Source organism: Alligator mississippiensis, chromosome 10, assembly GCF_030867095.1.
Source record: "Alligator mississippiensis isolate rAllMis1 chromosome 10, rAllMis1, whole genome shotgun sequence".
Lineage (NCBI taxonomy): Eukaryota > Metazoa > Chordata > Crocodylia > Alligatoridae > Alligator > Alligator mississippiensis.
The window spans coordinates 18,577,383-18,589,410 of record NC_081833.1 but is presented as its reverse complement, the minus strand read 5'-3'; the positions used below and the strand labels follow the sequence as shown (position 1 = coordinate 18,589,410).

General features: G+C 48.4%; 1 protein-coding gene across 1 annotated transcript; it reads right to left on the bottom strand.

Annotated features, from left to right (window-relative positions):
* Positions 1-1,173: 1,173 nt before the first annotated feature.
* On the bottom strand, positions 1,174-8,716 carry LOC102572513 (glutathione S-transferase theta-1). The gene is made up of 5 exons (XM_006277006.4): positions 8,551-8,716; positions 5,874-5,961; positions 4,574-4,724; positions 2,680-2,856; positions 1,174-1,560 (listed from the first exon to the last, which is right to left on the bottom strand). Exons 1-5 carry the CDS (start codon positions 8,660-8,662, stop codon positions 1,360-1,362), a joined length of 729 nt encoding a protein of 242 aa, XP_006277068.2. The 5' UTR covers positions 8,663-8,716; the 3' UTR covers positions 1,174-1,359.
* Between the last annotated feature and the right edge of the window lie 3,312 nt (positions 8,717-12,028).

The window sequence follows — 12,028 nt, the reverse complement described above, 5'->3', positions numbered from 1 at the left end:
CCAGCTTCAGATATTGCTGGTTCACCATTAGCACTCCATGCCAGTGAGTGGGGGGACCAAGGGGTTGTAGCCACCCAGGACAAACCCTGTTCACATGTTTTCCATTAAATTGATTGCAAGCTTGGAAATGGACAGAGGAAGGGGAATATACTGTAACCACCTAACCCTTATTTACTTACCCTCTCCACCTAACACACAGCTGCAGGTGCTTCCTCAGCCTGATGAAGGGTGTTTGTGCCTGAAAGCTTGTTAAGAAGAATTTTTCCAACTATTTGAGTTGGTCTAATAAAAGATATCAGATTTACCCAAAGAACCTTGTCTGCCTATGTCCTTAGGCCAACATGGCTACAACTTACACCACTGAGGCTGGCCTGCACTTCTCCTTCCACCAGTACTTCCAGGTCCTGCAGTATTCCTTTCGAGGTAGACTTTCTCACTTTCTGAGCAGGTGATGCTGCAGAAGCCGACAGGCTATTGCCTGACAATAGCAAGGAGGCCAACAGCTCAGCAGGCAGAACTGGCTTTGGTCTCACCTGAGGCAGTAGACAAGCGAGTATCTTTACTCAGCTGATTATGTCCCCTTTGTAAACAGAGACCCCTCATGTCAGGAGAGTGATTTGTACCTGCAAATATCTGCATGACCAGGCTTTAATCCTTGATTCCCTCTATATCCCTCTTTGCTCATGGAGTTGGATGCAGCAGCCTCTAGTGGCAAGATGTTCTAAGGAAACAAACATCTCTATGCAAACCTCCCAGACTCTGTCTTTGCATCTCTATGCAAACCTCCCAGCTTCTCACCCATTCAGCTGAAGGGGTCTTTCCTCTTTCATTGTAACCTACTGCAAAGGTACAGTCTGCTCTGCGTATAGATGTGCCTGCAATCTCTTTCTGTCTTCACACAAGTTGAACACTTCTCCTTTGGAAAACTCTTCAGCCCCACTTGCCCAGCCTGACTTCCCAGATGCAAATAGAAAAAGCAGGCATCTAGACATCTGAAACAGAGGCCTCTAGTAAATGAAGTGTGTGTTGGGGGGAAGGGGTGAGGTGAGGGGGAGTGTCTATATAGGTAACATTTGGGGGCCCGAGGCAGGTGCAGAAATGACAAATCAGGGACTGCCACTGAACTGCAGCTCACTGTTCTGTTCACAAAAGAGGCTCAGTGCCTCACAACAATACTTTTTTTAAATTGATTTTTATTCTTTCCCTTATATATCACCAGAGAGCTGTGATTAAATTGAGTTTGTGGGGGCATATTCCTGTGTTGCTGGGTGTACATAGCCAAGAGGAAATGGTGTTGGAGAGGACTTAGACATTCCAAAAATGTCTTACATGGGATGAGCATTTTGTTACATTCTCATTTTAGTTAATTAGCTTCAGCAGCATGCATGCCATTTGTTCCCTCAGCTCTGGGACAAGTTCAGCAACACTGAGACTCTTGGCATTCAGGATCTGCTCATGTGCTTCTTGGAAGAGCTCCTTCCCTATTGCTTCCTCCACCCGGCCTCGCCACTCTGCCAGCTTGGGCCTGGGCTTAAAGATCTCATACCCAGCTCCCACGGGCTGCGGAGAGAGACAGCAAGAAAACATGGCAGAGCAGCGTCTGTATGAACAGTCCAAGCAGCATCCATTAGTAGGATAAAACTAAGTCCAACTGAGCCAGCATCTTTTCTTTTGGGGGTTGGAAGAAATATGCAATAATGGAGGATATCACATTCCAGATTTGGATTTAGTGGGAAACTAACTTCTGGGAATACCAGCAATTAGCTGGCAGGATGTGTAGGAAGATAACCACATACTTCCCTAGCCACCTTAACATTTGTAAGGCAAACTCATGCTAATGAGTTTTCCACTGAAAACATTTCAGAGCTTGGATTTTAACAGCTGTTTGGCTCAGTTGATTAGAGCAGGGTACCAATAACACCAAAACCACACATTCGATTCCCAGATCTCTTGAGGACCCTGCCAGCCTTACTTCTCTATGACAATTTCTATATGATACCCAGAATGTGCAGGATTGTCCAAACACATGAGGAGTTGGGCATTCATCTGGATATCAAAAACAAACAAGACCCAAACCAACAGCCCAAATTCCAGTGATTAGGAATATATTTTGTAAAGCTGATTGACTAGTCAAACCAGATTTGGTCCAACCAAGATAGATTCAGGACCACTAATCAAAAAGAACTCCAGAATAAGTACTTATTCCTCAAGGATAGATAATAATGCTTCAATTACATGAATGCATTTAGAAATAATAAGAATGGGTCTTCACATTGCAACACGTGGGAAAAAAGGCCCAAGTTTCGCACTTGAAGACAGACTAGCATATATTTTCACCACACTCTTGTGCAACTTCAGGTCTAAGGAAGGGACATTTCCCATCTTTGGGCAGTCTGAATGAAGGTACTCTTCCTATTTCTGACCAGTCTTTTCCTGTCACCTTAGCAGTGACAGTGATTGTAAATGTTATTCAGAGCTCTTTTAAGTCAGGAATGTGACATTAAAATGTAAGCTGCAGAGAAAACGTCCATGTTTTAACTAGTGTTGGGTTGTCAAAACCCAGCTTTCCCACCCCACCCCCATTAATGAAGTGCAAACTTCCCTTTGAGATTTTGTGGGAACTCCCTCATCTTTACCTTCCTCTTGGCCAGGTTCAGTAACCCAGCTGGAACTGCTCACCTGCATAATCTCCACAACCGCTACCAGGTCAGCCAGGGAGATCTCGCTACCTGCAATGAAAGGCTTGTCTTCCAGAAACTTCTCCTCAAACTGCTTCAGGACAACATTCAGTTCCTCAATGGCCCTTTCTACTTTCTCAGGACAAAATGGCTTGCCTGTAATGAGAGGCAACAGCACCTACCATAGAAAGAAAAGTGCAGTTTTTTAAATAGATTCAACTTCTTGCTTTAGCCACTGTCCATCCACAATCCCCCTGCTGAGTGACCCTGAACTATTTTAAGGATCCCTCAATAATTTACTGGCAAGGGGGCTGGTTCTGCAAACCCCCTCTTCCAGGGTGCGCAGTGTTAACCTGTACCATCATATCTCCCCCTCTGCCCCCAGCCAAGACAGCCTTGTTCAGATTCTCCTGACTTTGCAGACATTTGGCTTGAAAAAAAAAAAAAACACATTTTGTAACACTTGCAAGTCAGCACCTTGCCTCAAGGTAGAAGGTGTCATCTTCACAAACAGTGTCAATAGTCAGACAAAGCTGCAGGAAGTACATGGTTTCTGATCCCTCATCTTTACCTTCCTCTTGCCAGACCTGTTGTATTTGTTGCTCTGGTTTATATGCAATAGAGACGCTGCCTATGAAGATTTCAGCTCTAGGAAGAATTGAGGCTGGAGCAGGGGTGGGCAATTATTTGGGCTGGAGGGCCACTTAGGGAGTATTACTGAGCTGTCGTGGACCAGGTCAGCATGCCCCCCTCCTCCCCACCCCATGCCAGGTCAGCCACTCTGCCCCCAACCCTCTGCCACAGCTCACCAAAACTCCCTAAGTGGCCCTGTAGGCAGATGGGAGGATGAGATGGGGCTGCGGGTATGCAGGGAGTGACATCTGGGAGTGGGGCAGGTGGGTAGGGCCGGAATCACTGGATGGTGACAGAGCAGGGCTAGGACCCAGGGCAGAGCTGTGATCTGCTCCCTGCACGCCCCTGCCTGTGGAACTGGCACCCATTGCAGGGATGTGCGGGGAGTGGATCACAACTTTGTCCTGGCCCTGCAATCTCACCCCCAATCTCCAGCCCTGCTTGCCTGTCCCACTTCTGGATGCTGCTATCTGCCCAGCCACATCTCCTGCCTGCAGGGGTCCCAGGCAGTTTCCCTGGAGACCCTGCTGCCCGCTCCGTCTGGCATCCCCAGCAAGCTAGTCAGTGGGGCCATGTCCGGGACAGGAGCCAGAAGGAACCAGTGCTGCAGGGGCTTCCAGGAAGTGAGTCTGCCCATCACACCACCCCAGCCCCACTGTGTGCCCAGGGGCAGTAGGACTGGCTGCATGTGCCACATCCCAGGCCTGTTTTGTGCTTAAGTCAAGCGGGGCTAAGGGTCCCTCTGGGACTGGACAAAATTCCTTGGCAGGCCGGATCTGGCCTATGGGCTGTATTTTGCCCACTGTGTTGGAGCGTAAAGGAGTCTTTTCAGGAAGTGCCACTTTAGTTTGGTAGGCAAAGCACTGGTGCGCACATACAGCCAAAACAATGTGAGATCTGGCTATTTCCCACTATAAGCCTGTGTGTTTAGTTAGTGAGGTGCAGCACACATGGAACCTCCTCAGATATCATCCCTGTAAAACCTGCACACAAAGCTGCATAGTTGATCTTAATTCTGCACTGTCTGATTTCTGGGCATTTCATTTTACAACCTCAGTGTTCTTTTAATGTAGTTTTATGAGGTATAGAGACTCCCATCACCTTGGCAGTATAGACCCCCTTTCGCATCAGAATAATTCGAAGTGAGGTGGCTACACACTCCTGTGGGAGAAGGGCTCAGTTTTCCCTCTGCACAGTGTCAATTTGAATCATGTAACTGGCAGTGGCTAGTGTTCAACTCTGTTGGGATTTAACTTCATTACCTTGCTCAAATAAACCTTGCACCCTGCTGCCCTTATGGCAGTATGCTGCCAGGAGAGATATTCATCAACCCGGGCCCGTTTCTGAAGGTCAGAAGGATACCAGTGATCAGGGGTCTTGAATTTTCGGCTCAGGTAGAGAAGGATTGCAGTGCTGCCAGATAGAGAGAGACAACATGGGACATGTAATTTTAGAGAAAATGAAAATGGATTGTCCTTTCCTTCCGACTGACTCCTTGCCCTTCTCCTACAACCAGAGATCATGTGAAATCAAGCTTGAGCCTGGTTCTGACAGACCCAAAGATCTGTCCTTTCCCCTGCACAACCTGTCCTGCTCTCTATTGCCAGAGCCCCACAGCTCCATACTTCATTTACCTCCCCCCAGCTGCATGCCTGGATGCTCTCACTGTCACACAGCAAAAGCTGTTGCATGGAACCATGTAGAATTGTCACAGAAACATTGCAGGAAAGCCAGTGGTTCTCTCTGAAGATCATGTGTGTCAAAGTTTGTGCTGAATTGTTCAAGGGAAATCAAACCTGTGCTTAGAAACGTTTTGCTTGGAACCAAATCCTCTCCTCAGTGGCAGGGCAAATGAAGAAAAGCCACCCTCCTTTCTGCTTCCTGCACCACCCATTGAAAAAGCATGGAGTCAATAGGAGAAAGTAGCTTCTCCTCTCCCCAGCCCTCTACTTACTGACTTAACAGCCCCAAGCTCCCTGCTCATTTCAGTGGAAAGAGGAAGAACACTCCAAATATAACCAAACCTGGTACTAGCTGGGTTTCCAGCTGCAGTTGCAACTTAACCAGGGGCTTTGGCTGTAGGTTCCATGCTAGGATAGAAAGGTGTAAGTTATTAGAAAGATAACATTACTAGACCTGCACAAGTCAAACCTTCCTGCACATGCCATCACAGTCACAGGCCACCAAGGACTCTCCAGCTCCATGTGGCTTTGCAAGCATTGGGCCAGCTGTAATGTCCCTCTCCATGCAGCTAGCAAGCAGGGCTGAGCCAGTTTTTAACCTCAACCTTCTGGCTTCAAAGATGGAGTGTGCATGGCTGGAGTGTAGCACGGTATAAGGATAAAAGCAAGAGGAAGAGACAGAGGTAGGAATGAAGAGGAGAAAGATGAAAGAAAGGCTAAAAACACGGAAGAGAAAACAGAATGTAAAAAAAAAGATGGGAGAAGAAACAGCTGAGTTTGAGATGCAATGAGATCAGATTCTAAGCAGGGACAACAGAAGAGCAGGTAAGAGCAGGCAGAAGCCAACTGCTGTGATGGCAGAGAGCTGTGTAATCCTTACCTCTCTGCTAAAGTGAAGGCTCCATCCCTCAATGCTGGCACTTTCCTTAGAGCATTTACCTTGTCAAACTCTTCAGTCATGTGCTGTCCTAAAAAGATTTACAAGGAATGTAAGGCATTGCTGATGTTATGGAAGGAAGCTTTCATATTACAGGGGATTAACTCATTGGAAGTTTTGGCTTAGCACTGAGATCAGAACTAGGCTTCATCTGATTAAGAAAAGATCAGCAGAAACTGTGGGACTTTTGTCAAGACTTTCTAGCTCTGATCATATAAGAAGTCCCACAAGAACAAGTGTTTTACAGTCCATACATACTGTGCACCCCCTTGATTGTACCTGTTGTGATCTCTTGTGTACGGGTTTGCAGAATGGGGCTCTCTGTTTTCAAGTTCCTGTAGTGAGTCTGGAGCAGAGAATTTCAGAGAGCTGAGTGGCATGACTCAACTTTCTGTAAAAGCAGTCTCAAAGCTGATTCCCAGGTAATACCAAGGTTTCTGAGAATCTTTTAGTTTCCTGATATTTGAGTGTCATGAGCAGGACTTGCCTACCATTCAGTGCTTTCATTTGGACCAGTCTGCTTCTTGATGAGCAATGCAGACCGCATCATTGGACCAAGCGACACAAATTATAACACCCGGGGCTCATTCACCTGCTCCTCTCCCATCAGATACACTACATAGTGCCCCTCAAGTGGCCAACAAACAGGACAAGCCTTATGTGGAAGAATAGACACTGACTTGGTCTTTTGCGTGCTTGTGGAATTGATATCATGGCAGAAATGTTAACCTGGTGTAACCTCAGAGACAGCAAGTCTGTGCTTCAAGAACCAGTTCGAATGGGAAATTGCAGAACAAGAAAATAGCCACAAACTAGATTGTGTTAAACAAGATTTCAGCAGAGCAAGGCTGCAGAGCTCTCAAGAAATTACATTAAAACATAAGAAGTAAACAGAGGAGAGTCCTGAGTTTCAGTCTTTCTTTACACACACGCCTTGTTTCCTGGGTAGCCATTTTAGTTGTCAATTTAGTTCCTGATCATGGTTCTTCTCCAAAAAGTGGCTATATAAAGGAGCCTCACTCTACAGACTCACTCCCTGGGTGAATTCAATACCAAAGAAGATTTACAGTGACAGATTTTGAGGTCTTTAGGTGCCTAATTCCCATTGAAATTAGTCCTTTTACAAATTTGCTCTGTCTCTAGTCACCCTACAACTCCCCTAGCTCAAATTAATGTCATACCCTCTAATCCCTTATTGTGCTTATCTGAAATGATTACCGAGCTTCATCTGGTTACACCTGTATAAGCCTGTCAGAGGAGTGGGGCCCACTCCTGTATCTGGCCTGGGCTCCTATTACAGAAGGCAGGGTAGATTTGCACTTTAGAGATTAACCAAAATAGATTTATATAAAATCATAAGCTTTTGTGTGCTGAAGCTCACTTCATCTGATGCTGTGAAAGAATGTGTACAAAGCAGCGTATAAGGAAAGATAAATTCGAATACAAAAGGCAAAGGGAGTGGGGGAGGGAAGAGGAAGAAAAATTGAAAAACGGGGAGGATTTGCTGGGAAAGGCAAACAAACAAGCTAATTCCAGGTAAAGGGATAAGAATCCATAGTCCCCATTTAAACTATACACAATCCAGTCTCTCTTACTACTGCCCAGTATTTTTTTTCCTCTCACCTAGGAGGGAGGTTAGGAAAGAGCCGGACAAGCGCTTAAGCCCCACTTCAATTTGTAGGTTGTGCCAGATATCCGATCTACAGTTGTCAGCCTTTTTATAGACAATCCAAAGAGAAGTGGGGCCGAGCAAGTCTGCTAGTAGAACCAGAAGTTTCTCTCTCACCTAGCCATAGCAGTTTCTTGCTCTTTAGACCGCTGATTTAATGAGCCACCCCTGTACGGCCACCTCAGCATGGGTGGCATTTCTGTCTCACAGAACTTAGACGTACAGTATAGCTGAGCAGACAGCAAATTCCCTGCCTATCCCAAGTCCCATCCTCCCAAGAAGGTAGGCAAGAGGCTGGAGTTTTGGAGTCAGCCTCTCGAGATAAATGACTCTTTCAAGGAGCAGAATCTGGACCCCGTCATTCTTCAGAGACAAACCTTCTCTGAACTGCAATGGGGGGAAATGTGCAGGTGACAATAGGGCCAAAGCACTGTGGAAGACAAAGTAAGCCCTCTGGCCCCACCAGACTCTACCTGTATAGGGAAGGTACCACTGGGGAACTCAGCACAGGAGTTAAGCAGCAGCTAGTCTGTTGTTCTAGTCCTTGCAGGTACCCTAGTTTGATGGCTTTCTGAGAACTTTTGCCAGGGATATGAAGTGCAAATAATAGCAGGGCCACGCTTCTTTAACTTACCTGGTATCCTTTATATCATGTTCCCATGGTCACTGCAACAGCAGTGCAACAGATGCAGGACTGAGGTCCGTCTGTGTTTGCAGCAAGTGAGATCACTTGCTGACAGTCTGCACAATACCCAGACCTCCAGTGCGTGGTACTTACTCCGGGAGGGAGAAGTCTCCTTTCAGCTCTTAGCTGACAAATGAAAAGAAATCCCCTCGCATTCATTTCCACCTCCTCAGCTGGCCCAGGTGGAGAGAAGAGGAAAACAGACACACTCCTGTAACAAGCTACTGGGGTTGCAGTATCCAGACCACAACGGGCTCCTCACTCACCTTTCAGGAGGTCCACATGCTTCAGCTCAAATGGGATGTTGTTTTTCTTGGCAAAGATGAAGAGGGCCCGGCAGGGCTGGGAGAGCAGGTCCAGGAACAGCTCCACCACCATTGTGGCAGCTGGGATAGCCCGGAGGAGCACAAAAGTGCAGTCTGAGGGAGGGGTTATGAACAACTGCTCTTAAATGGGTGACAGGCCACACAGCTGGTTACTTTGGACCAATCAAGAGGTGGCTGGGCTCTTCCCGCCCTCCTTTCCCAGAGGAGGGGAGAGGGCTCAGGAAAAAAGAGAGAGAAACGCAGAGCTCTCTTACTGCCTTTTCTTTGGTATTAAGTTAAACTCTGAAAACAAAGAGATGGGAGCGACACTAGAGCACAGTCCACCTCAGACTGAGACACACAAACATTATTATGGGTCTGACACATAACAAGTCTCCCTGCTTTTAACTGGGTACAATTTATTTGTTGGTCCACAAAGTAACTTCCATTTTCACAAGTGACTTCAGTTTAGAAGGCTCTGGGCAGTGTTTTCAAAAGCACTATGCAGTAGGGCTGTGCAAAGCTTTGGGTGGTGAGGAGATTCGGCTCAATTTGGTGGCCGAATCTCTGAATCTGAATCAAGTCAGGGGACCAATTTAAAGGTCCGAATCAATTCAAAGCTCTCCGAATCTTTGGAAAAGATTCGGAGAGCTTTGATGATTTGGGCAGTCCCCAGTGGCTGCAGCAGGGAGCTGCAGCTGACTCCGAACTGGTAAGTACTAGGGGCAGGGAAGGGGGGGCTGGGGGAGGGGGAAGGGGACCATGGGCTGGGGGAGGGGGAAGGGGACCATGGGGGGACTCTTGCCAGCTCCCCAGACCCCCGCCTGCCCCCCCGCCTCAGCTCGCTACTTTAAAGAAAAGCCCCGGCGCTCGCTGGGTGCTGCTGGGCGGCGGGCGATCTCTGCTGTCCCCCACTGCCCCACACTGCATGGGGGGGCTCTGCCACGAGCCCCCCAACTCCCCCGGCCCCATCACAGGTGTCTTGCCCAGGCCAGCTCTGGCCCTTTAAGAAAAAAAAAAAAGCTGAGAAAAGCCCCAGCACTCTCCACTCCTGAAGTGGCCTCGGGGCTTCAGGGGCTTGTACAGAGCCCCCCACGTGGTGCAGGGCAGTGTGGGGCAGCAGGGATCGCCCCGCTGGCAGGAACAGTGGGGGGGGGGAGGGGGTTCCTTAAAGGACCAGTGTTGGCCTGGGTGGAGCACCTGTGGCTGGGGGAAGCGGGGGGGGGGAAGGGAGGGAATTGGGGGGCTTGTAGATTCCCCCCATACAGCATGGGGCAGCAGGGATTGCCCTCTGCCTGGCAGCACCCAGGGGCCCAGGGCTTTTTTTTTTTTCCAAGTGCAGGGTGCTGGGGCAGGCAGGGCAGCCATTGCCAGGCTGGGAGAGTGGGCGGAGGAGGGGCCTGGCCTGGCTGATCCGGAGATTCGGCTGCTGCTAAATCTCCAAATCAGATCCGGCCGAATCAAATCGGGACAGTGATTACAATCACCGAATCAAATCGCTGTCCCCCAAATCGGCTGAATCCAAAGCGAATACTAGCCGCTTTGCACAGGCCTACTACGCAGCTAAGGAGTCTGGGGGCGGCGTCATGTACACTTAGCAGGGCTTAAAAACACTTAAAGAGTGAGCAATTGCAAGTTTAAGCAGTAAAAAACATGCTAAGTGTTCTTATATCATAGTAAAGTTATGACTTGTCACAGGACTATCTCCAGATCCTATTAGGTAATATATGTTCAGGTACAGTTGAACTGCTTCGTGGAGATAACCAGGGCAATCTGCTAGTGCTATCCTCACCCAGCTGTGACAGCCAGAAACCCCTCTGCTGTACCAAGCCTCCAGGTGGGACAAGCCGGTCACGTCAGGAAGTAGGATCCTGGATCTTTCTCTTGTCACATTCCTCCAGAATCAAGTGACAAAGCCAGAGGGTCCTGGGGCTGGGACCAACCATCAGGTGACTCTGATGCAGTGCTGGAACCGGGACTGACAATCAGTGAGCTGTGCATGTTAGAGATCATAGTAAACATTCCTGTGTGACTGCTCAGGACACACTTTAATTTTAATACCACACAGATTTAACATAAATATTAGCTGTCCCATGTGATGAGGCCCTGAGGGGGTGGTGAGACGGAAAGTAAACTGAGTTAAAAGGCAGAAGGGGGAAGCAGGGTGGCACTTTAAATATTAACTTGTTTGGAATGGTGGCACCCTGCCCTGCCTTGTGTCCCAGTTAAAGAAGAAAGGGGAAGAAAAAACACATATAGCTGATCTGCAAGAACTCTATGCAGAACACACCTACTCTGTCCTGCAGGAAACAGAAACTAAATCCAGGCAGTTTACTGCAGAATGAAACCATTGCTAAACTACTGCGGTTTAGGCTCCCCTCATGGAGGAACATAGCAGATGCACAAATGTTACCATGGATCTTGCACATAGAAAGTCTCCCCACTTTTAATTGGGTACAATTTTTTTGTTTGTCCACAATATAAGTCCCATTTTCAGAAGTGACTTAAATGCAGAAAGCTCAAATCCTTAAAACTATTTAAGTAGTCAATACCTACCTAAATACCTTTAAAACTTTGAGCCTTATAAGCCTAAACCTCATTCAGAGGCAACTCACTTTTGAAAACAGGCCTTAGGCACTAGGGTTGTGCGAAGCTTTGGTCCCTGATCCAATTTGGCCAGATTCGGTGGCCAAATCTCCAAATCCGGAGATCCTTTAATCTCTCTGAATCAAATCGGAACCCTCCAAATCAATTTGGAGAGATTTGGAAAGATTTGGTGGTTCAGACATAGACACAGTTTTAAATGTTTTTTCTACATACCTCAAGGTACCAAGCGGCTTGTGAATGCTGTGATGCTGGGGCAGATGGAGAGTCCCACAGGAGTGTGGGGGGCTCCCCAGCGCACTCGGCAGCAAACCTGAAAGTGGACCAGAAACACTTCCGATCCACTTCTGGATCTGCTGGGGAGCCCCCCCACGCAACCCCCCAGCATGGCGACTGGTGCCTCCTGGGTTGGGGGGCACCTGGGGTCCCCTGCAGTGGATCGGCAAGCCGGGAGGATTCGGGGGGCCCCCATTGCTCTCCCTGGCAGACCTGGGGAGTACTTCCAGTCTACTTCTGGGTTTGCTGCCAAAAATGCAGGGGGGGGGGGGTGCTCCTACACTCCCACGGGACGCTCCATCCGCCCCAGCACTGCAGCATTCATGAGCTGTGCTGGTACCTTGAGGTATGTAGAAAAAACATTTAAAGCTTTGTCTATGGCTGAGTGCCGGCCGGTGAGTGGGAGCGCTGTGGCTGCTTCACGATCGGCTGTGGGGGACTCCCCCTGGTCAGCGAGATTAGCCATGGGGGTACTCCCCTCCTCACCGTCGCTGACTGGTTGCTGGGGGAGCACATGCCCCCCCTAAGGTGGCATCAGTTGCCCATGGCTTGCCTACAG